Below are 25,689 nucleotides of genomic sequence, written 5' to 3'. Positions count from 1 at the left end.
TTCAGGAAACAGGACGTTTTTTTTGAATGTCTTGCAGTTTATAGGTAACGTTTTGGTGGTCATCCCAAAAGGTGTCAGCTGTAGAATTAAACGTCCTGTCTTTCTTGCAAACCAACAAAGAGTATTACATACAAATCTAATAGAAATATGAGGTTGTCTCTGAAATGTATGTTACCTTCACCTTGTCTTTACTTTCCAGAAGTCCTTCACTCCTCTCGGCGGCAGACTGAGCTGAGGAGCATCTCTCGCATCAATGGATTTGCGTAAACGGGTTTGGAGTATCTGCGCAGCGGTTGGCTTGGTGCTCATAGTCAGTCAACGTAAGTACCCAACAAGTGTACTTCATAGTCAGCTACTCGGTTAACCTATAAAAGTGCTGTTTAAACCCGACATGTCTTGAACAGAGTCACGCTGTGAAAACAACTGGGAGGTTCCTCGCTTCGACGGCTGGTACAACAGTTTGGGATATCCCAGACGCGGAGCTGTCGGTAAGTTTCAAGTTTGCAGCAGCACCATCAGACGCTCACAGCCTGCCAACACACTGTACTTCTGCTCGCGCAGGTTCTCGCCTTGTGCGCCTCGTGCCCGCGCATTACTGGGACGGAGTCTACCAACCTGTCCAGGAGCCGCCAAACCCGCGCACACTGAGCAGCCTGCTGGCCGGGGGCCCCTCCGGTTTGCCCTCAACACGCAACCAGACCGTGCTCTCTCTGTTCTTTGGTAAATATATCAGGCAGTGTGTTGCATTGAAGTGCACGATGAAAAAATATGAAATCAGAAGGCAGAATTGACCCAAACTGAACGTTTGTTGTGAGTGTGCACCAATATGGCGCACTGATATTTTACCCATATCTTACCGAAATGCAGGTGCAAGATTTTATCTACAAGATTTTAATACTTTCACTATTACTCATGTACAAGTTATATTAACCAACTCCTCGATAAGATTTTACAAATGCATATTGCAAATTAAAACTTATATTGGCTGATATTTAACCAATCATATGTTCACGGAGCCAAAAATCAAACAAGAGAGCCAAATAGATGTTTTTTGTAGTGATGTTTTTTAAAATTATTTTTTACTTCTCAGGTTATCATGTTTCTTTTGAAATGTTTGACTCAAGAAGTCCTGGGTGTCCACCTGAGTTCATGAACATCCCAGTTCCAAAAGGTGACCCTGTCTTTGACCCCACTGCCACTGGAAAAGTCCTGCTGCCCTTCCAGAGAGGACCGTGGGACAAAGAGTCCGGCCAGAGCCCCAGTAATCCTCGCACACAGGTATCAATCTTGATGAAATAAAAACAGTGCATGTGAACAGTAAATCCAGATCTGTTGCAGCTCCGAAAGGCCCTTTGCATTATGTTACCCGACATTTCAATTTTCTTCAAGTGCAGTCATTTTAGAAAAAACAAATACATCACATGCAGGTGAACTTGGTGACCGCATGGATAGATGGCAGCTCCATCTATGGCCCCTCCACATCCTGGTCTGACTCCCTGAGAAGCTTCTCTGGAGGGCTCTTGACTTCAGGCCCTGAGTGGAACATGCCAAATCAGGCAACAGGACACAGTTTCATGTGGGGTGCCGCTGACCCCTCTACAGGAGACCACGGACCTCACGGGCTGCTTGGTGAGACATTTTATACCCTAATACTTCAGATGTGACCTGAAACACTGTTTGCAATATAGGTAATTTGATTATCCACTGAGTACCAGACACTGATGTTTATATCATCAGGAGCATTTTATAAAGCTGTTATTTCCAGACGGAATGCCATTGATTTACTCAAAGGCAGTCAAACATTATTTCCTCTGTACCTGGAGTGCAGTACATCCAAACATATAGTTATGGTTGATTTATTCAAGATATGTTGGCTGGAGCTCAACCCAAAACAATGGAGCTCAGTGACATTTAATGTATGGCCTTTAAAGCCCCAAACTCAACAGCAATGTCTCTTTTCAAGTTCCCAAAAATCCACTGCTCTGCCTGTGAAAATTCATTTTTCAGTGAGAGGAGGTCATTATTACACAAACTAGTTGAAATTGCACATAATAGATCTCCAAATCTCAGCAAATCTGATCCAAAGATATCTGGTGGCACAGATAAACCTTTTAACAATCAGGTACCGGAACAGTTTTGTATACTGTATGTGGTAATAGTAAGCAGCTGAACTCAAGCGGCAAGAATTTCTTGCAAATATTATTTCACTCATCGGGGTTGCAGCCTGTGAGGCTTAGTCAAAAGAGGCCCTGCCTGACGTGAGTTATGACTCTTTAATTATTGCGTTAATGGCTTGTCACACTCACCACAGTAAATCCCTCTCTCTATAGCACAGAGGATGCCGTACAGGTGTCATGAAACCAGTGTTTTGTTGCTTGTGTTTGTAAAAGGTGTGCAGTTATTATGTGGGGTGGAGGCGGAGGATCTTCTGATGTTGTCACCGCTCTGTTGTCACGTCCTTAAAAACAAACAGCCAAATTATCATAACATTTGTGGTCAGAGATCCTCATCAATAAATGTAATGGGAGCGTGTCACTTTACTGAAACGGTTTTTATAGCATTTTATATGAAAAATGCGTTAAATAAACAGCCTAGTTTCTGTTTATTGTGTTGAAGGTATAGTGATGCTGATTCACATGATGGAAGAGCAGAATTCCCTATAATTTGTGCCATCTTCTGTGTCCAGAGTTGGGAAATGCCTGGGCCAATGAGAACATGTTCACAGCAGCAGAGGGGATTATCTGGTTTCGCTACCACAATTATGTAGCTTCCAAACTGCATGAGGAACACCCAGAGTGGTCAGACGAAAAGCTGTTTCAAAACGCCAGGAAGATCGTTGTTGCCACATTCCAGGTAGGAAGAAAAGTCTCCATGTAATCCTCCCGCTACTCAGGCTGCTGATTTTATTTGCTTGTTTGATTAGTCGAGTCTGTCCACTGCAAAAACTGTCCTGAACAGCATTGCACACATGCTAATTACCTTTTCTTCTTCTATTGAAAACAACTGTGTTTTTTGTCATAGCAAACCCAAAATAGCAAGAAAAACTGCACCTTCAAAGGAGGAAAATACAGTTTTAGTGGATTCAGAAAAGCTGCAGTAACTTTGATCCCTGCTGTTTTTCCACACAGAATATTGCTCTCTACGACTGGCTGCCTGGATATCTTGGAGACAAAAAGCTCCCTCCTTACCCAGGTAAGACTCAGCCAGAGTGCGTGTACGTGCAAGTGGAGGGGAACAGGTAATGCACTGGTGACCACAAGCCGTGGTCAGGTGAGCTATCGTTGGTGTTTGACAAAAATGTGCTCCGTCAGCAAAGCATCACCCTGAGTCTCCTTCTTCTGCTGAATAAGCACCCGCAGCTTCAGAAAGTTAAAGGGACAATGGTGAGATGAGCCCATCACTGACCATTCACTCTTAATTTTCATATTCACACTGCTTTTGTTTCCTCGGGTTGAACATTTGGATGATGATATAGGGTGTTTGCATGCATGAGGATTGTTTCAGCTTGCCAGTTATTTTGTTCTTCTTGTATTGGTTTGTAATTATTTTTTATTTTTCTGTATGCAGGTTACCAGAAGTTTGTTGATCCGGGGGTCTCTCCTGAGTTTCAGGTTGCTGCCATTCGATTTGGCATCACTATGGCCCCACCTGGTGTTTACATGAGGTACTAGATAGATAGCTGTAAACTTTATTCATCCCCAGGGGGACATTTGTTAAACTATTCGGTAAACACATTATGAAAAATCAAAGCTTACTGTGTTTAGTGGACTTTGGTTGAGTGTGAATTTTCTATGGGCTGCTGTGAACAGTGTCAGACCAAAAAAAAATAGTATGTACACATTTTTTTAAACTAAACCCACCGCATCGGCTCTCCTTTTTCTTACAGAAACAGAACCTGCCATTTTAGGAAGCTTGTCAACATAGATGGCAGCTCATCACCAGCAATGCGTCTTTGTAACAGCTTTTGGAAACGTCAGGTATATTATGATCTTACTTCTGCATTTTCATATTCGTGTATGTATGGAGACAGTAGAAAAGTACTGAGGGAGAACAGCAGAGAAGCTCTGGAAGGATTTTAATCTGGCTTCAGAGGCAGGAAACAACAATGTGGGTCTCTGAGCTCGAATGAAACTGTCTGTAGACATGTTTCGCCAGAGTTAATTGCGGATCACTTTACATGTATTTCTTTAAATCCTCGTCTATGAATTCTCAGTTATGTTTTTCATTTAAAAGTTAGTGTTTGTGTAATGAATATCATGGATGTCTGTGATCTGTTGAATTGGAGATAGAGCGAGCAAATATAACTAATATGCTTGTGTATTTGAAATGGCCCCTGATGCCACACAAACACACACACACACACACACGCACACACGCACACACACATACACACATACACACATACACACATACACACATCATATTTTTTAATGCTTTTGTCAATCTGTTTCCAGACAGACGATGTTAAGACAACAAGCCAGGACATAGACGACCTCCTCATGGGCATGGCTTCGCAGATTGCAGAGAGAGAAGACAATGTTGTCGTGGAGGACCTAAGAGGTGATTGATCATCCTCATTCACTGCATGTATCAGAAATCACAAACAGATTCTCAAATGCAAGGCGTCGATTTTGTCTTAGTGTTGTGTTGCAGAAAATATGAGTAAATATAATATAAGTCAAACAATCATAAATATAAAATGGGGAATCTATAATAAAATCACTCTGCATATCATTCATTAACATGTTTTCAGGTTATAAACTAATATTCACAGCTCTGATCTGATTTGCACCCTGACAGACTTCATGTACGGACCCCTGAGGTTCACCCGGACAGATCTGGTGGCCTTAACTATCCAAAGAGGAAGAGACTTTGGCCTGCGTAGTTACACTGAGGTCAGAAAAGCTCTGGATCTGCCTCCTGTCAACACATTTGAAGACATAAATCCTGAGCTCAACAGCACCAACCCACAGGTAAAAGTTGTTAAACAAAGATTGATCCACCCGCATTAACACAGTGAATTAAATTGTGTTCTTGTGTCCAACAGTTGCTCAACGATATTGCAGAACTGCACAGCAGAGACATCTCAAAGCTGGAGCTCTTCCCTGGAGGACTACTGGAGTCTCTTGATGGTCCGGGTCCAGTTTTTTCCGCGATCATCTTGGACCAGTTTGAACGCATCAGAAACGGAGACCGCTTCTGGTTCGAGAACAAACAGAATGGGTAAGCTCCTCTCTGAAAGACTTAAAATAGAAAATAGTTGTGACAGTGTCTGATCCTACAGTATTGTGTGATTTACCTCATATGCCGATCATCTTACTACAGCTGTGATCTTTGGGGTGATTTCCAGTTTGTTCACAGATGAGGAGATCGAGATGATCCGCAATGTGACCTTTCATGACATTCTTATCGCAGTCACAAGTGCAGAAACCTCTGATATACAAAATAATGTGTTCTTCTGGAAGGATGGTAAACGTGTATTCGATTAATAAACAAAACATGGATTTTGTTCGAATCAGTGATATAATATTTAAAGGATGGATAAACAAACTCTCCTTTGCCATAGGTGACCCTTGTCCTCAGCCAGCGCAACTGAACGCATCAATGCTCCATCCCTGCACTAATGCTACCAAACTCAATTACTTTGATGGGAGCCAAGCTGGCTTTGGAATATGTATCATTATTCTGTTCCTCTTTCCTGTTGGTCAGTACCACATCCACAAATCCATCTCCTTTTGCACAGCAATAATACTAATTTCAGCAGTTTGGTTGTGAAACTGATAATCCAATTTGATTATTCTACTTTCACAGTTAGTTTTCTGGTGGCCTGCATGGTGGCGTATCTCCGCAAGTACAGGTACAGGAAGTTCCAGAGAAGAAGAAAAGCTGGTGACAGAACAAAGGAGCCAGCTGTGGAAGTCACGGGTACGTAATCCTTGGAGATTTAAAAAATACTTCTAATACTTCTAATAGTGTCCAATGTTAGTGAAAACAGAATATATTTATTAAGTCAGGTTTTTACAATTGACTCAATGTCAATCACTAATAAACATCAGCTGACTATCAGCAGCTGTGATTTACTGCAGCGTATGTCACATGGTATGAACACAGCTATAAAACTGAGCTGATTATATGCATTTATGACCTTTCATGAGTTATATATCCTGTCAGCTACAGAACCCAACCTATAAACTCTACTAGAACTGATAGTAAGTTATTCAAAGGTGACAGTGAAACCAAACTGGTTTATGTCATTTTACACCTGCAGTCCTAATCATCATCCAGAATCCTGTCTTACGCCATTCTGCTTTTGCTCTCCAGCCTACGAGTGGCAGGGCCATAAAAAACCTCTGCAACCCGTCAGCGTGGAGCTCGATGAGAAGAGAAGGCTGCAGGTCTTTGACAGATCTGGGTCTGCTCACCGCTGTCTCAATCTGGGCAACCAGGACTACGTAGTCATCCTTCTCTCCAACGACCGGCACCAGAAAGCTCTGCTGCTCAAAGTATCAAAGGAGTACGACCTGGTGAGCATCTGGAGATGGGAGTGGGGTGGGGGGGGATTTATACCTTCAGGTTCTGAAAAAAAAAGCTGCAGTGTGATTCAAGTTATAGGAAAAAAAAGGCTTTTCTTTTTTAATGTTGCTGCTGTTTCATTTTGTCTAAGTATAAACATAAAATTCATCAAATGCTTTCTCCCTTTCGGAGGAGTTATTTTACACCTCATTCAATCAATGAGCATGATTCTGCAGATGTACCTGATCTAAATCACTTTTATCTCACTCCAGTCCTGTTTGTCTTCTCCTGTCTGCACATGCAGGTGCTGTTTTTTGATGACGAGAGCAAACGTGCAGCGTTTATCAAGCATCTGCGCCCGGGGGTGACAGACCTCGTGCAGGAGATTAGAGTGATGGAGATGAGAGAGAGGGAACTGCTGAAGGAGGCTTTAACCAAAGAGCAGAGGGCTCAGATTGTGGAAACTTTCATTCGACACGCTTTCTCAAAGGTACCGCCAGCCTCTGGTTGTTTACTTCATCCTCCGCTCCGTTACAGCGGCGGCAGATTTAAGCTCGGCCACAAAATGTCGTCAACCCTTGTTTGAGGTCAAATTAGGTCTGACCTGCAGCCAAAAGAACTAATTGTTGGTCTTGATGGTGACCTCATCTGTGATGGACAAACGGTAACCTCAGTTAACGTCGGTGATATTACTAATGACGTACCCTCTGGTGCACAGGTCTTGGAGATAGAGAAGTGTGACGCTGGGGACATGAGTGGCGTTTCCCACAAGAAAGCCAGAGAGGTTCTCCAGTGCGAGCTGACAGCGTCTGAGTTTGCTGATGCTCTCGGCCTCAAGCCCGACTCCTTTTTTGTAGACTCCATGTTCACACTGGCTGATAAAGATGGAAACGGTTACCTCTCCTTCCGAGAGTTTCTTGATGTGATGGTTATCTTTATGAAAGGTAAAATGCAGGGCTGCTATCTAAACAGTGCATAACATGTAAATCATGAGAATTTGAGCATGACATGTTGTATTATAAAATCCTAACAATTCAACTGAACAGAATTCATGAATTTATGAAACAGCATTTAGAACATCATTTGAAACTTTCCAGTGGATGATCTACTCCGACTGTCCAGCTGCCAATAAAAATACAGTTACAGAACACTTTGTGAAATCAGATAAGAAAATCAATAAATCAAGTAAAGTAAAGTACAGGTTTAGTTGATCTTTACAGGAGCGGGCAATGTCTGATGTTTGATAAAAAGATTGATGTCATGAATCATTCTAGTCCTACATTATGTCATTGATGATGTTTGTATTTAATCAGGGTCTTCTGAGGAAAAATCTAAACTGATGTTCTCCATGAACGACATCGGTGGAACTGGTTTCTTATCAAAAGAGGAATTTGCCAGGATGCTCAGGTTTGATCAATGTTTCCTTTTTTTTCATGACTGCACCAAGTATTTTTTTCTGTCTGGTGGTTCATCTTTGCCCTTTTGATGTGCTGCAGGTCTTTCATTGAAATCTCAAATGGTGCTCTGTCAAAGAGCCAGGCAGAGGACGGCATCAAGGCCATGATGCAGGCAGCAGGCTTTGATGACAAGGAGAAAATCACTTGGGAGGACTTCCATTTCCTCCTGCGGGACCACGAGAAGGAGCTGCAGTTTGCCCAACTCAATGTCAAAGGTTGGAAAAAAAGTCTTGTCTAAGAAGATCTTTTCTTTAAGTCCTCATTTCTCTTGACCATATTTGATGAAATGAATGTGTCTCCTGTGTGTGCAGGGATGGAGAAACAGGGCAAGAAGCGGATGAGTCGAGACCAGAGAGTGTCCTTCATCTGTCCAGGAAACAGGTCAGAGAACAGGACACAGGCTGTGATCACTCATCCAGATCACAAATGTAACAACTGGTGCTTGTCACTGTGGATAAAAACAACGATCCGCTGTAGCTTTGTCACTCATTTCATTTATATATCCCAAGTGTTGCATTGTGTCCCAGCTTACAATCATGTTTTTGTTTGCAGCAGCTACAAGACAGATGGGCTGGAGTTACGAAGACGGAAAAAGTTTGTTCAATATTAGATTTTTCTGCTCCCGCAAATGACTGGATGGAAAGATAATATGACAACAAACATAACTCACCATAGAGAAGTTAAACATATTAGAAGTTCTGATTGTCGTCTCAAAGTATTTACTGTATCCCCCCCCAACCCCCCAAGTTAAAAAAAACTACTTCAGTTCCTTTTGCACAAGTTTCTTAGTAGTGTTTATGTATTGAGGAAACGGTGGTTGTGTGGAAAACCATGGCAGCCTGTGGTTTACCAAAATGTTATGAATTTATGAAGTTGCAGATATGATGCAACTGCTCTTCAGTCCCTCTAACTACCGTAGAAAGTTAAAGCATCACACGCTCCTCCCTCTGTGGTTGGGTGACCTCAATATGATCAAAAGCTCCACAGCAGTATCCTCTCAGTAAAAATGGATGATAGTTTTGAATATTTTCAGGTTAGGTGTCAACACTCCAAATGTCTATGTGAAGCCCAAGCGTGAGCAGTACATAAGGAACCCAATCCAACAAAAGATCCAGCACTTCAAACGTTTCATTGAGAATTATCGCCGTCATATCGTCTGCTTCACCGTCGTGTACGGCATCACAGCTGGCGTGGCACTCGAAAGATGTTACTGTGAGTAGAAATCCTCTCCTTGTTCAGCTTCCTCACTATGTTAATATGTTATAGTCCTCTTTTGACCCTCATGCATTTCTTTTCTGACCTAATTAAAAACATTGTTTTCAGACTACGGTTTGCAGTCCGATTCGACGGGTATCCCCGAGACTTCCCTGGTGGGCATCGTTGTCTCCCGTGGCTCGGCCGCCTCCATCTCCTTCCTGTTTCCCTACATGCTCCTCACTGTGTGTCGCAACCTCATCACGCTGTGCCGAGAGACATTCCTCAACCGCTACATCCCCTTCGACGCAGCCATTGATTTTCATCGTTTCATGGCCATGACCGCCATCCTTCTTTCAGGTTGGTAGCCCGGAGGAGATAAAAGCAGAGAGCGATGGTGGAAAGTTAAGTTCTGATGTCTTCACCTGTTTATTTGTGTGAGCTCACTCCTATTTCTGATCCAACTGTAGTTGTTCATAGTTTGGGCCATGTGTTCAACATCTACATCTTCTCCATCAGCAACCTCAGCATCCTGTCTTGTCTGTTCCCCAAAGTCTTTTTCAACAACGGGTAACGTTTGAAATATCTGCCTGATTTCATCAGCTATTTGCACACTTTGTGGAGAGCTACGTTGCTGATTCACAGTGTGTTTTCATGTTAGGTCTGAACTTCCTCTGAAGTGGTCGTGGTGGTTCTTTCAAACCGTTCCAGGTATTATAGGAAACTGATTTTTACGACCTCCAGTGGTACATGCGTGTTATATTATGCTTTAATCCTATTTTTTACTCTTTTTTGTCCTTTTCCTAGGAATGACTGGTGTATTGCTTCTTTTTACTTTGGCATTTATGTATGTTTTTGCCTCACACTATTTCCGTCGCATCAGCTTCCGTGGATTTTGGATCACACATTACCTCTACATTGTTGTGTACATTCTAGTAAGTACTCGCAGTAATGCACTCTGCAGTCAGGTGGCTTGCATGATGCAGTTTTTACGAATAATGTGATGCCGGCTTTGTCAACAGACAGTTGTTCATGGCAGTTTCGCCCTAATCCAAGAGCCCCGTTTCTACATCTACTTAATTCCACCTGCACTGCTCTTCCTGCTGGACAAACTGATCAGCTTGAGCAGGAAGAACCTGGAGATCCCGGTGCTCAGAGCTGAGCTGCTGCCTTCAGGTGAAAATGTCTTGTTATTCTCTGTCTCTCCTTGATTTTAGTCTTCGCTAACTAAATTTAACTTTTCCATTGTCTTCACTGAAATCACGTAATGATTGCGTGCATTCAAGTTCACACTTCCCTCGGCTTTCCTACCTGTAGGTGTGACACATCTGGAGTTCAAGCGACCACAGGGCTTCGTGTATCGCTCAGGCCAGTGGGTTCGTATTGCATGCCTGATGTTGGACACAGATGAGTACCACCCATTCACACTGACGTCAGCCCCGCACGAAGAGACGCTGAGCTTGCACATCCGAGCTGTGGGGCCCTGGACCAGCCAGCTCAGAGACCTCTACACCGAAGAAAGCCTGCTCGAGCTCGGAGCCTATCCAAAGGCAGGTTAAAGCATTATTTTGTGTGTGGAAATAGTTTCATCGTGTTCTCCATTCTTTGTTTTGATATTCATATTTTATTTCATCCGAAGCTGTACTTGGATGGCCCGTTTGGTGAGGGCCATCAGGAGTGGATTGATTTTGAGGTGTCTGTTCTGGTGGGAGGAGGAATTGGAGTCACCCCATTCACCTCCATCCTGAAAGACCTGGTGTTCAAGTCCTCCATCAAGTCCAAGATTCAGTGTAAAAAGGTAGTGCTTAAAAACCTACAACACATTTTGTCTTGAATGTGCCCCTGAGGCATTATTGATTTGTGCAAGAAGTTCACTCTTTCTCTCTTTTCTCTCTCAAACATTTACTGGTTGTTTGAAGGTGTACTTCATCTGGGTGACACGAACACAGCGTCAGTTTGAGTGGGTGTCAGACATCATCAGGGAGGTGGAGGAGTTGGACACCCAGGAGCTAGTCTCAGTCCACATCTACATCACGCAGGTGGCCGAAAAGTTCGACCTCCGCACCACCATGCTGGTGAGATCCAAGTGTAGAAAGAAAAAGTCAACGGAAATTCTGAAATATTTAACAATTACACGTATCAATTCATTTTAATGTTTACTTCCAAAAGGGTGCTTTATTTCAGTAACAGTTCACTATTTGGGGAAATAAACTCCCTCTCTTTATAGCTGGGAGTTAGATGAGAAGATTGATATCACTCTCAAATGTACGATAATTATGAAGCTTCAGCCAGCAGTTGTTTAGCTTAGCTTAGCATAAAGACTGGAAACAGAGGGAAACTGCTAGCCTGGCTCCATCCAAAGATAGCAAAATCTGCCTACCAGCTCTAAGAAATAGTTGCATACACATGATAACGCCACATAAAACCTCAACTTCTTGTTTTTGCAGATTAAGATAAACAAGATATAACGTGTTCCACTTTGTCTAGTCTTAATGCTAAGCTAAGCTAACCGGCAGCTGGCTGTAACTTCATATTCAGCATAGCAGAGTATCACTAATCTTTGCATCAAACCCTCGTGAAGAAAGATAATAACATATTTTCTCAAACTGTTCTTTCAATAGTAATGAAATCCACCAATGATCCCTCACCCTTATCTTTCGACAGTACGTGTGTGAGCGCCACTTTCAGAAGGTGTGGAGCCGCAGCCTCTTCACCGGCCTGCGCTCCGTCACTCACTTCGGCCGGCCGCCCCTGGTCTCCTTTCTCAGCTCACTGCAGGAAGTTCACCCCGAGGTCAGTCCTTCATCCATCTTCAGCTACCTCGTGTTTGTCTGAAACATTGCCCAATGCATCGGCTTACTTTTCAACTTGTATTATTATCTGTAGGTGGGTAAAATCGGTGTATTCAGCTGCGGACCACCTGGACTGACCAAGAACGTGGAGAAAGCTTGCCAGCAGATGAACAAGAGGGATCAGGCCCATTTTATACATCACTATGAGAACTTCTGACCTGCCTCTTAGCATTGGACTACATGGTTGCAGAACGAAAGATGAGACACTTTACAATGAAGAATGCAAGTTACTAAAGCAGTTAATGACAAAATCACACAATCACAGAAACAATGTCGGACGTTTTGATTTAATGTAATGTCTACCGATTAAATGTGTCTTCTTCTTTACATCTATATCCTCTATTCATGAATATTATTGTTATACATTCATTTCAGTCAGTCAAGGATGAGATTTCTTTATTTCTTATATCACAAAAATATACAATATTGACAAGATATGTCAAATCATTTCTAATCATCATGCGAGTTCTTATTTGCTGTTTGTTCTGTCATGTCATTACTTTGTTCGATTGATTTTATGTCATTGATTTCTTGTGTTTTGTTTGAAATATGTGTAACAAATAAAATCCCATTTTACAATAGATTTGTAACACTGTCATGTCAGAAGGACTACATTCACTACCACATTCATAGCAGCAGCTGTAAATGTCTTGTCTTTGTAGTACATAAGATTATATAAGAACCTGTGGGAACCTGTGCAGTTGAAGTTCTCTTGATTCTGCCGTTGGCTCCTTCTGGTGCTTCTAGCTTTTGGACTAAAATTATACTTGAATTAACGCAAACTCCTACATTTGATTTGTTGGTTGAGTGATACGCCAGACAGCTCCTCCACCCAGAATGATAATAATAAAGTAAATATGTGGATTCTCCACAGGCGGATGCATTTTTTTCTTGGTGCCAGATGAATTTACGAGTTATTATTATTCATGAGTTAAAGCTCTAGGCCATCATTCTCTGACTAACTGCATTTTTCACATTTAAGTGTTTGATATTTGCACAATAAATTGGGTGCTACTACGACACAGTCCCAAAACATTACATTACATTACATTACATTACAGTCATTTAGCAGACGCTTTTATCCAAAGCGACCTACAATAAGTGTATTCAACATAGGTATTCAAGAGAACTACTAGTCACCAGAAGTCATATGTGCATCTCCTTTGTTAAACAAGTATCTAAGAGCATAAACCAGAGAAAACGTACAGTGCAGAAACAAAGGAATACAATAAGTGCAACGAACTAATACAAATACAATAAGTGCAACAAACAATGGGCTGTACACGTTTGTTTGCTTATCGAATACACCCAAGATAAATTTAAAGAATTAAAGAACCGAGTCGATATCATGGAGGCCTAGTGAAACTTCCCGAGCAGGATAAAAGTAACAAGCTTACTCAGTCAGGAAGGGAGCTGTGTGTTCTGTTTGAATTTCATCTGAGAGGCATCAAGGAAGGACATGTGTGACAAAAGGGTGTGTTATCAGGTTATAATCATGCCGATTTTGCAATTACAGGAATCAGCCTGCAAGCTGATGGGAACCATGTCGTTTTCCTTTACTTCTATTTACTCAGGGTTGTTTCAGTTAGAGCAATGGGAGCTTTTTCAGGAACGCCCTCCTCCTGTCACACACATTCACACCTGGCAGCCCAGTTCAACCATCGTCTGATGGCCGATGCCTCGATCTATAGCGACTCAGCATTTGTACTGAGGGACGGACAAGCACTGCTATTTCATGATCCCCATCAAAAGTTTTGTAGTTCAGTGGTTACAGAGACTGCAACAGGTTCATACATTGGAAAATAATTACTGCAAATCTACAACTGACAATAGACACCTTTATACGAAGGTTTGTACGAATCCAACTGGTGACCTTCTCATCACCAGTTGGATTAATTAGAAGATTCTGTAACACTACAAATTATTCGACTCACTTATAAAAGAGTACTGACCTCCTGCTTTTGACCCTGCCTGAACACAAGTAAAAGACTAACTTGTATTTTTTGTCTCTGAGTTGTGCTTTTGGGTTCAAGTATCTGTAATCCTTACAGTTGTTGAATATTTGGTCCAGAAATTACATAAAAAAATGTAAATAAAAGGGCTTAGACACATCACAAAAGCAGACGCTTATACTGTGACATTGCTCCTGAATTACCTATCCTTTTTTTGTCTCGTCACTTTCACTTATTTGCCAACTCTTGTACAGCTGTCACACAAATGTTCTGGCATTGTGCTTATAACAAGTCAAACAGAAGTTTAGTCATAAGAACAGGAAGTTGCTGACATAACCGTATGACTCAACTTCTGAGACAGAACAATCAAATTAAAACTTCAGTAGATGTCTGTGTGCCAGCAGTGAGAAAACTGATAAGAGTTGAAAGAGATCAAGAAGTTCTCAGTCAACTACATAATGGGAGAACAAACAGGAGAGCCTCATTCCAACAATCAAGTCATGATCAAACTTATTATCGATACTTGATAAGCCTTTTCTTTATTTTACCACGGAAAGGATTTTTTTTATCATTTATAAATTAGACCGACATCAAAGGGATTACATCATTCACACTGTATGCCAGTTATTGCCTGCTTTGGAAGAGGCAATTTATTCTTAGGATTTATGAATATTTGGCAAGGGCCAATGAGAAAGGGTCTGCTGTGAATTGTTACAGCTCAGATGTGCATACATTGCTTTCAAACTGGTCCTAACTGTACTACATGTTGCATTTTCAACTATCAGTCTCAACCTAATGATACCTACTTCCTTAGAAAGGCAGTGAAGTAGAGAAAAAAGGATTTGGAGTCAAATCCTCTTGAAAGCCAAACTTTGTAATAGATATGTAAGTTGTAAAACCGTATTGGTTTTGCCTTTTTATGCTGATTAACCATTATCACAAACTTCACATAAAACCTTGATCAGATACTATGTTTGGATAACAAAACGAGGACTCTTCTTTATTCGTCTTGTCCATTTGAACAAGCTAGGTAGTTTAATAAATACATTTAGAATTAAATACATTTAAATATGTGATTTAAAGTAGCGTCTGAAATCTCCTCATTCTACAGTCATAAGTTGCAGAGTCAGCAGTTTTTGCTACTGTGTTAAGCTAGGCTAGTAAGCTTTTCTTGGATCAATAGTGATTAACATATTTCATTTTATGTGTTTTTCATAATCACTGCCAAAAAAAAATAGGCATTTATTCTTGAATTAAACAAGCTCATGGCAAATAACTAACCCAATCTGTGGAACAACTTTCAGGCTTATGTTACATCATCTCTGCTGATCTTTGACACACTCAGCCAGACAGGCGCGTACTCAGAAGCCTCATATATTTTCCAATTTACATCAAACGAATGTTACTGATGCAGGTCGAGTCTTTATATCAACAAAGTCACGTGTGACCTCGGATGACCCCAGCCGGGTAGACGTTTTCATCCCTGAGATCGGTCCTACGGAATCTTCTCGCGAGTTCACAGGATTCCGAGTGACCAAGAACTCTGGCGGCCATCCAGGGTTCATAGAACCGTAGTTACATACCTAACTTTCATTCTATTTCATCCTTACTGAGTGCCAGAGGCCGTGCTTAACGCTGGATGACTTATATCAACAGAGCCGCGAGGATTCCAAAGTGCATACCTCATAGAGCTAAAGCAGAGGAACAACGTGGAGACACTCCTGGTGGAATGGCACTTTACTCCGAATGGCAGAGCAGCACCGTTCGCTCTGTATGCGTTATAACATAACGCTTCAGCAGTTAGTCAAATCAAGCAGGCATTTCCCAAAAATACAGTGTTTTTATTTAAAAAGATCCTCCTTGTGTTACTCCTTCCACTGCAGCTCAGTGAGGGAATAGTATCTGGGGAAACATAAATAGATCATTTAAATGTAATTCTAAAAAGACTGTTTTAAAACGTTGTATATGGTTTAGTTCACATGCACACCCAGCGTAGAAGGAAACTCAGAAAATATACTGAATTATCAATAACTGTACTGACTAAAATATGATTGTATGGACGTGAATCATTCACTTTTTTGTTTTATTCTTCTGAATGCAACCACCATTTTCAGTCAACAATCAACTATTTCAATTTCCATTTGTTTTATTGCCATGACATGCAATAGCATTTGTAATAGTGGATAAGGAAAATGAAAAGAAATAGTGATTATGATACACCAATTTATAAAACAAATGATTATCTGCAGTGAACATGAAATAAAACCAATCTCGTAGACCCCGTCTTCATGTGCTCATAAGAAGTATCTTGAGTCTTATAACACAATACAGTGAGGTCAGAGGCTCCGTATATGTTTATTTCATATTTTATACATTACATGAATATAAATATGTCATTAAACATATGACAGGTTACTTGCCATCTGACAATTTTCCAAAATTGTATGTGTGCTTGAGTTTCGATCACAGATTTCAGATCTGGCGTTACCATGATAGTGATCTCTTTTGACCTCCAGCTCTCGCTCACTCACTCAGATATTACTTTCGTTCACATTTTTTTGAATTTTGGGTTTGTTTTCTTTCCTCCATTGTTCACAATACTATAATGTCTCTGAGGCCGACTGGTTGTACTGGTCAGTTGATCTCCATATAAAAATGTCACCACATGATTTACTGTATATGTGATACTCACTGATCAAATGGCACCCTCTTCTGGTAAAGACCAGGCCATCCTCTATCCTTTTATACAGCAGCTGGTTAAAATGTGATTCAAGGTCATGCTGGTTTGTGCCGCATTACTTTTCTTTTTCTTTTAGATTTTCTATACAATACATTAAGCTCCCCTTTAGATGCCCTTGTTCCGTTCTATTATATGTTAATGCTTCTCCTTAAAGCAAGCCTGACATCGTGTAACGGGTCAATGCCCATGACAAAATGGTTTCATCTTGCTTTAATCAGGTGTCACATTCACAGCAATCACCAGGAAGGTGAGTTGTTGGAGAGCTGGTCAGTGGAGCAGTTCAGTGCCTTGCTCAGAGAGAGGCAGCTTGTTTCATTCAAGATGGGGAAACGGATTCAAACCTCACAAGCCTCCTTTAGAAATTCCCTGATGACTTTTACCCAAAATAACTGTGCTGCCTGTGACATGGTTGTTCTAAATTATCTCTAAGGAACTAACAGAAAAGAGGTTTGACACTTTTTTAATTAATGGAAACATAATGTGATTAAATGACAACTTAAGTAGCTCAAATCTTCCAACAAGACAGGCCAAAATAATCTGTGTTGTCTGCACAGTGGTGAGCAGTTTGCATTGGTGTGCTTAGTCTGGTAATCTTCTTAGTGTCGGTAAGTACCCAGCTAGAAATCAGCCACTGTCCAGATTGTCTCTTCCTGCCCCAGATAAACGACTCAGACAATAACAAAGCGAGGCTCGAGGAAACATGTGGCATGGTCACTTCACTGGCATGAAATATGCACCTCCTCTCCATTGGGAAATGTGTTGACAGAGCCGTGGAAGAAGTTCTGGTGGGCCTCCTCAACTTAAAGATGTTTGGCAGCGGAACTAAGAAGTGGTTTGTGAAGAAGCAGAAGAGGCAGCAGCAGAGGTCTGGCAGGAGGCCATGCACCAGGAAGAAGAAGAGATGGGCGTCTAAGATCCTCAAACAGCACCGGCAAAAGATCCTGAGCGAGCTGGATGTCAGCACGGTGCTTCCCTACCTGGTGTATGATAAGGTTTTCTCACTGGGGGAGTACAAGGAAATACTGGGACAGGAGTCCAGCAAGAAACGGACGGAGATATTCTTGGACCATCTGTCCTCTAAGGGGCCTGCTGCATTCTGTTCATTCTGCTCTGTTTTGGAGGAAGTGTGTCCTCACCTGCTAACTTCCTTTCTGCTGGATGAAAAAGGTACAACCATTGATTAGCCACTAATTACGTTGATGACCAACACCAAAGCTTAAGGTCATAGAGGGCTGCGTTAGTTCCTGCACTGATGTGCTTTCTGAAAAACAGTCCAGTGTGCATGAGAACAAAACAGCATTACAGCTCTGTAGCTGCTTTCCATTTACTTTTCAAGTATTATCTTGTGTTGCATTTCATTTTTTGCAAGAAAATGAAAACAAACAAAAAACAATATAAAGAGAAGAATACTACTTTGCAGTAAGCCACCGCCACAGACTAAGAGCCAGCAAAAATAGCTTCTTAAATCTGATGGCTGAGGGGATTACTGAGCCGCCAGCGATCCCAACTAGCCTCTGACAACATATGGCCTCAACGTGGCTGTTGTCTGCAGGGTCCTGTCTGTGCTGCACTACTCCAAATTAATATGCTTCAATTGCTTTTACAAAAAACTGTATACTCCCAAAAAATGACCCACATTTACAGCTCCGTGTTATTTGTGAATAATATCCCACAATTACAAACCTGTGAATCCTCTTACGTATTTACCCAGTCAGAGGGGAAGTTGTGTAGATTAGCAGAGCCATAAAAAGTGTCTAATATATTCATCTGTTTCTACAGATGGTGCCCCAGGACAGGGCAGGAACGGGGGACTCCCAGTGCCCCCTAACAGTCCACGAGAGCAACCTCTGTGCTCCCCTCCCATGTACACCGACCCCGTGTTTAACTCCAGGTGAGAGCAACTTTACATTTCACTGAAGTTGAGAAAAGGTGTCCACTATAGAGTGCTTTAATGTCTGATGGATCGCTTCATGTTCTATAAGTTGATCAAATCCACCCTGTGTTATGAAGTCAGACTTAGATAAACTAAATCTTGGTGATGAGGTTAAATCAAAGGCCCCTTTAAGAGCTTTGGTTTATGCTTTCATTGAAATGTATCCTCTTTAGTGTTTTTAAAGTCTTTACAAATGTTTTATGATTGATTACAATCATAACTCCTGGGGTGACAGACAGGTGCAGTCAAATTATCTTTTGTTACTGTCATCAATTCATCTGAATCTCAAGGAACATTGCAATATCAACTTTTTTTTGTCCAGTCTTGATCAAGTCTGCCCGGCATTTTCCAAACCACGTCTATGTTTTATTGCTTTGCATGGCTCGTGTAGCAAAATGTGGTTGCTAACAGTGTTGCTCATCTGTGCTCTGATGCTTAATGCTGCTCTGCATGGCAGCATGTCATGAATGATGGATGTTGTTGATGTGTTGTATCATTGCATCAATGTTTTGCTGCATGATTTCTGCACTGTCCTGTGCATGCTGATGTTGTTGCTTTTGTTATCATGCCGGTGTCTTATTGTCTTATATTCCTTTACCTCTCACTGCTTTGGTTTTAGAACATTATGCCGACGGACTGCAGGTGAAAATTAGCTGGCTGATTCTCACTGGCACATTTACAGAAATGTTGATTATTGTGTGTTGCCCTTATAAATATATAAATAAATGAAGTGGTGAAAAGATGTATTGGATATTTAGGAGGAATGCTTCCAGACACTTGAACAATCAATGCCGAGAAATGGTACAAGCAGCGTGCGGTGCCCCCAACACTAAGACACTTTATGTTGTTTGTTTCTTTAATTTGACCTCATCTGCAGTTGGACTCATTTGGCAGAAATGATCTTGCACAAGTGAAGGCTTTTGCAGCACTATATTCAAGTCTTAAAATGGTGATTCATAACTGAGTACATAAATGAAATGACAGAAAAGAGGAGCATAAAATGACATCTGCTGAGCTATTCTTTTGTATATGCCGGCCGCAGCAGTCCAGTACTCTGGTGCAGAGTCCTGCGAGGCTGCGTTTGTCACTGTGTGTCAGGCCCCGTGAATGCATCATGACTGAGTGTTGGTGTCTTTCTGGGTGTGCGTGGACCCCTGGAGAGTACCCTTGGCCCAGCTAACACAGCAGGGGGAGGGGAGAAGCAGGGAACAGTTGACATTGTGTATATATATATATTTGTACGTGTATGTGTGTGTGTGTGAGTGCTTGCTTGCTTGGATGTGATGCCTGAAGTGACGGAACAGACAAGCTGATATGCTCCCTAGACCGTTAAGAAGGCCTCTTTAATGTATGACAGCTAAGTCAGCATGGAGACAGCTATCCCAGTGGTCTGGCCCTGGGCATTGACACACAAACACACACACACACAGACACACACAGACAGGCTGACAGAAACAGACCAACACACACAACACAGCATAGCTGCACACACAGTCAGAATAGTCACAGAGCCTCCACAGAAGATGCAGTACGCTAACAAGATAATGTAAGTCCTCTTGAAATTTTATTTCAGAGATAGATTCTTTATTTGAACGTATGCCAAAGACTCTTGAGTTCAGCTGTGAGCGATGATGCTGATGATAATCTGTTGGTGTAAAGGGAGGATGATTTTTGTCGCTTCTTGTTTTGTCTTTTATGTATTCCTGCTTGTGTGTTAGCTGTTAATACAGGCTGATTTTGACTCAGTGATGGGGAAGGTTGACTGCATGTATGTCAAGATATAAACGGCATAATATTTTGTTTATTCACTCTCAGGAGAAGTAGGACAGAAATTGCCTCAAGTCATGGATGCTCAGCTTCATAATTTGTGTGCCAGCATGTGTCCCTGTGTGACAGAGTGAAGCATGTCTGCCACCGTGCGCGTTACAAATGTGGAAACAACCTGGGAATATGGACCTCGTGGCAAACTGTTTCTCCACACGAAGGTGTGTGTTTGTGTGTTTGCTTTCGCCTTTCTGATCTGCCCACTTTCTCTGATCCACAGCAGAAGAGCAGATTGATTGTCAGCTGTGTGGGTTCAAAGAGACACTGTGTTTATTACTTTGGCTTTTCGTGTCCGCCTCTGGTCAGAATCCTGCTGACTGGGAGCGAACATGCAGCATTTAATCACATCTCTGGGCTTCTGTCTTAAAGGACACAAAGGACCTGTGTATCACTATAAGAGCAGCGCGGGAACTGGTGCGAGGCTGACTGAATCCAGTTTAAGGGCCGTACTCTGCGATATTATTGGGGACTGTTGTAGTGTTTTTGAAACCAGCATATAAAACATCAAGAGGAATCGTCTCAAATTAAAGTGCTGATTTAAGTGCATTAAATGCATGATTACGCAGAATTATTGATTGGATAGCTGGCTTTTTTTTTTTTTTTTTTTTTTTTTTTTTTTTTATAGCTGCAGGATATATCACTACAGAGGATCTGAGCATGATTCACCAGGATGTGTTGGCCATGTGTTCGGATCTGTGGCCTTATATGTATATGTGAGGCTGCAGCGATGATGTAAGTCACCGTGCCTTCATCCATAAGTGGAGAAAATTAGATGCTGGCAGGTCGAGGAGGAGGTGGAGGAGGAGAGGAGAGATTAGCTGGAGCTGTGAGGTTATGCTTCTCTGTGCTGATGACTCACCTCACAGCACATAGAGAGAAAGCACTGCGACAGCACTGAGGTGTGACTGTGTGTGTGTGTGTGTGTGTGTGTGCGCGCATGTTTCATTACTCTTGTTCTTCTTGGTGCAGTGCATTCATGTGAAGAGGACTTTCTCTGTGAACTTCTCCTCTCTGTTTGGTGCAAAAGTAATAAATCACGGTAGTGATTCTCAGGGCTTTCGTCCAGGTTTGTCTCCTCTGGGAGCAGCCTCTGAGTCCTACAAACCAGCTTTGATTTTGCTGTACAGAATGAAGTGGACAAGAGAGTCTAAGGACACAAGAAAGAAGGGCAGCCCCGTCTGTCCTATTTAGTTGCTTGGAGGAAGAATAAAAAGGGCTTTAGTGTGTTATTAGCGCACACGTTTGCCAGTGCATCTCTGTGTGAACGTGCTGTTGTGTGCGGCATGCAAAAAAAGATGTCAGCAGTGGGTTCTCATGTGAGAAGGGTAATGATGGGGCAGGCTGCTCCCAGCCATTACTGTCGAGATGCAGAGGGGGGATGCCAATGTGAAATCAAAGTGCTGCATGCAGCGGGCTTCAGACTGCAGCACAACCACTGACCCACTGCTGTCTCAACGTTTCCCCACTGACACACTACTACTGGTTCCCATACTCGCTCCCTGTACTGTGTGTGTGTGCGTCTATGAAAGAGAGAGAGAGGAGGCTGGTGTATATGTATGTGTGTGTGTGTGTCCCTAAGAGTTTCCCCTTACACTAATGACTGCTGTGTCTTACATGCCTGATAATGACGAGCCTTAGCGTCTGATTAATCAGGAGAGTCATCTGAATGGCATCCTAGTCAATGGGAGGTGACAGAGTGCTCTGCTGGTAGTTTTGTTGCTGCTCTGATGATTACATTAGCGGTGTATTAGTGGAGTGTTGACTGGATACAAAAAGGCTACTAACAGGGAGCAGCAACATTTTCTGTATGAGGGATACAGAAAATTGTGGAAACATTTTACACAAGAAGAAACACATGACAACCATTTTTTTTATTTGCATCAGAAGAAATGGAAGCAGCTGCAAAAAAAAATAATAATTTCTGAACAGATAATATGGCCGACATCTTAACATTAAAAATGTTAAACATCGTCCATCAACTTGACAATGTTTAAGCACAAAGCTTCAACGATGTAAACACATCATTTGTCCCACCAGAGTCCTGCGCTCTCTCCTGCGGTCCAACCGTCAAGAGCAGCTTGATGGCACTATTTAGCCAGGTCTCTGTAAAGATGTGGACACGACAGTCAACGACCTCACGTAGCTGGGCTAGCATGAAGTCCTATTTCATCTTATTGTTCTGCGACTGGACATTAACCAGGACTAGGCTGGGTAGTGGAGTAGTCTTAGGCCCTAGCTGGGTTAGCTTAGCATCCATCTGGACTCTCCTCCCTCTCCTTCTTTGGCGGTGGAACATTTTTTTGGTGGAGTTGGTCCGGCTGGTTTAGCTGGTTTGGCTGGGTATGGTAGGATGCAGTGGACGGTGATCATCTTGAGCTCTGCTACACTTTATCCAATCCCCACGCTTCCTTCTCTGATCTTGATGTTAAGTATCTCTGTCACGTGCCTTACGTGCATCCACTAATAAACACGAAAAGCATCTACGTGCGCTGCCGTTGCCATGGCATGAATTTAATTATTAAATTTGGGTGTTTACACTGAGTCAAAAAATAGCAGCCTAAAAATATTCAAATATGTGTCATGAAGTTGCCAAACCCCCCAAATTCACAGAAAAAGTCTGTGGTAGCTTAATAAATTACATGTTTTTGAATGGTACTGATTCCATTATACATATTCTGTTTCAAACCCAGAGATCTGTGGAGAATCCATGTTGTTGTTTATTTCAAATATTTTTTTTTATTTCTTCTTGCTACACAGATATTCTTAGGGGGCTTCTCATCTGCAAATACTGCATGGGAGAATTTTTGGACATATAAGGACGAGATAAATTTAGGTTCCTTTTATGCCCTGAAGGCTTTTCTGCTTCCAGTCAGCCAGAAGTAACTAACTGGCAACCACAAAAAGAGCTGTTTTAAATAACAGAAAATGTCTGATGCTCATGCTCTGCGTATTACATTTGACTTTGCTGTAAATTTAATTTATAAAATACCTAAAGCTATACAGACTTCAATGCTTATTTTAGAAATCGGGGCTTTTACCATTTATTTATTTCACATAACCACACACTGTAGCATATTTAAACATGCAGTCATATGTTTACCCTACACTTGCTAAAGAGAGGTTTACACTGGCTGTACCATAGGTTTGCATAACGCATACACTATGTGAAGGATACTTCACCATCCATAAAGCACTACAGTGTCATAGCTGCATACATTTTTAGCAACGAAAGCCACAGAGGGATTCGTTCCCCTGACGCTGGCGGTGTCAGTGCCATGCTCTGCCTCTTTAGCTGTATGGTAGAAATCTGCTGGAGGACACCACCGTTGCTCAAGTTCATTTTCAGCATGTGCATCAGTCTGATTTTTCCTAATTAACAAACCAGATAATCCCTTTATCACATAATGCGTATAACAGCTATTGTGCTATTGTATTCCTCATGGCAGATAAATACAAGATCCTCAGTTTCCATTTATCTGGCCTCCTCAGACCTTTTGTGCTGTCAGCATCTTCGTTAAGTCCGTCTGGTCTAGTGAGCGTGAGAAGTGCACCTCTCTACTCAGGTGAGCACTTCTCTACTCCTCTAAGACTTCAAAGTCTAGACTAATCGACTTCCTCAGAAGCTTAGAACGGCACCAGTGTGTCAGTCTATTGACCGAAAAACAACCCACGCTAACCTCTGTTTTCTGCTAATGACAGGCGGTGTGGGCACAGTCCACTGAGACAGAGCTGCTGTGTACTGCACCTCTATGAATTTAAAAAACACCAAGTCACTGTATAACATGCTGTGGAACTGAGAAGCATATTTTCTATGTCAAGCATACAAATTTGTCACATTAACTTTACATTTCTTATGGACAAGGTATAATACTATTTTGTTCTTCCTGATATGGGGAGAAATATGTTCAGCATCACCAATAAGACATTCTTAATTTATATCAATATACAATATACAATATCAAGAGTTCCCAACATAGCCCAAGCTGACTGAAAGTGTAAGAAACAGGGGATGAAAATATGTAAGTGTGAATTATTGTGCAAATGGGGGAAAGACAGTTACGAAAATATATTGTCCGAAATTACTTAAGTAGAATAAGCCCATTCAAATATCCAATAGCTGGTGTCAGGTAGAGGAGACTTGAATTTTGGAATCATTTTCATACTTTCTCACCCATCCAACTTAAAGAGACAGGCTAACGTTTCTTTTTTACTTTCTCTGTGTATTGTCATTTCTCGAATTTATGACTGTACAGTTAAAACAAACTCGGCTCATGCTCATGATAATGTTGGAACACATGCAGTTTCAGGTAATGGATTGTACCAATAGTGTCACGGCCAGGCCTGCTTGTCCTGTGTGTGTGTGTGTGTGTGTGTGTGTGTGTGTGTGTGTGTGTGTGTGTGTGTGTGTGTGTGGTATGGGCAGGTCTCCTACCTGGTCTCCTCCCGGCTTCCTGATTGCAATTCACTTCACCTGCCCAGTCAAACCAGCTGCAACTCATCACTCAACAGTTTATCTACCCTGGTTCTTCATCCACTCGTCGCCAGATCGTTGTTGCAACTCATGTGGTAGCTAGTCGCTTTTTTCCCCAAGTGTATATCTTTGCATTGACCTTGTCTTCCTGTTCCAGCAGTTTTGTTCATCCTCCTGGTTCCCCAGTCTGCCTGCCCTGCCCTGCCCTACCTCCTCCTGCCTGGATTCCACCCTCGCCCTCCCTGGATTTCCCTGCTGCGCCCTGGTTGTTTTCCCCCCCTTTGAATTCCTGGTTAATAAACCTCTACACCCATACTCCCTGGTCTGTGCCTGCGTTTGGGTCCACCTCCACACCCCGTGACAAATAGTGCAAGATGTTGCATGTGACATACAAACAGATACACCCTGATGTGCCCTGCTTGGACCAAATCATATATTTTATAAAAGAAGTGCTGCATTTGTGTGTGGAGCTCCTGACAACAAAAACATACGCAGGTGAAGCAAATTGGTAACTGAAAACTGCCCGTCTGTCTATATAAGTTATAGTGCACTTTAATGTTCAATGTGAGTTGTGAAAGGCTCAGTCCAGTAACACTGGATCATGTGTGTGATGGACATATTCTTATCCCGGCCACATCATTCATTCAGATCCCAGAAGGATCCCTGACCATCTTTCATAATCTGCTCCCCAATTTTGTTGCACATGACCTTTAAGTTGAATTAACCCCAACTGTTTCATGTTACAATCTGCCA

General features: G+C 42.0%; 1 protein-coding gene across 1 annotated transcript; it reads left to right on the top strand.

The window, feature by feature from the left end:
- Positions 1-253: 253 nt before the first annotated feature.
- On the top strand, positions 254-12,173 carry duox (dual oxidase; the record flags this gene model as incomplete). Its single annotated transcript, XM_079163334.1, has 33 exons — positions 254-320; positions 405-488; positions 562-720; positions 1,091-1,278; positions 1,428-1,629; positions 2,687-2,853; positions 3,129-3,192; positions 3,568-3,664; positions 3,887-3,977; positions 4,455-4,560; positions 4,801-4,973; positions 5,048-5,223; positions 5,351-5,469; positions 5,567-5,708; positions 5,816-5,925; positions 6,322-6,524; positions 6,818-7,003; positions 7,232-7,457; positions 7,827-7,920; positions 8,010-8,185; positions 8,282-8,351; positions 8,523-8,564; positions 9,004-9,182; positions 9,294-9,524; positions 9,635-9,734; positions 9,826-9,875; positions 9,972-10,099; positions 10,187-10,340; positions 10,482-10,714; positions 10,804-10,962; positions 11,084-11,239; positions 11,829-11,957; positions 12,051-12,173. The coding sequence occupies 33 exons, from the start codon at positions 254-256 to the stop codon at positions 12,171-12,173; spliced, it is 4,584 nt and encodes a 1,527-aa protein (XP_079019460.1).
- Positions 12,174-25,689: the final 13,516 nt, after the last annotated feature.

Source organism: Pholis gunnellus (genome assembly GCF_910591455.1).
Source record: "Pholis gunnellus genome assembly, chromosome: 7".
Classification (NCBI taxonomy): Eukaryota; Metazoa; Chordata; class Actinopteri; order Perciformes; family Pholidae; genus Pholis; species Pholis gunnellus.
Note: the sequence above shows the minus strand (reverse complement) of the source record. Positions and strands in the feature narration are given on the sequence as shown.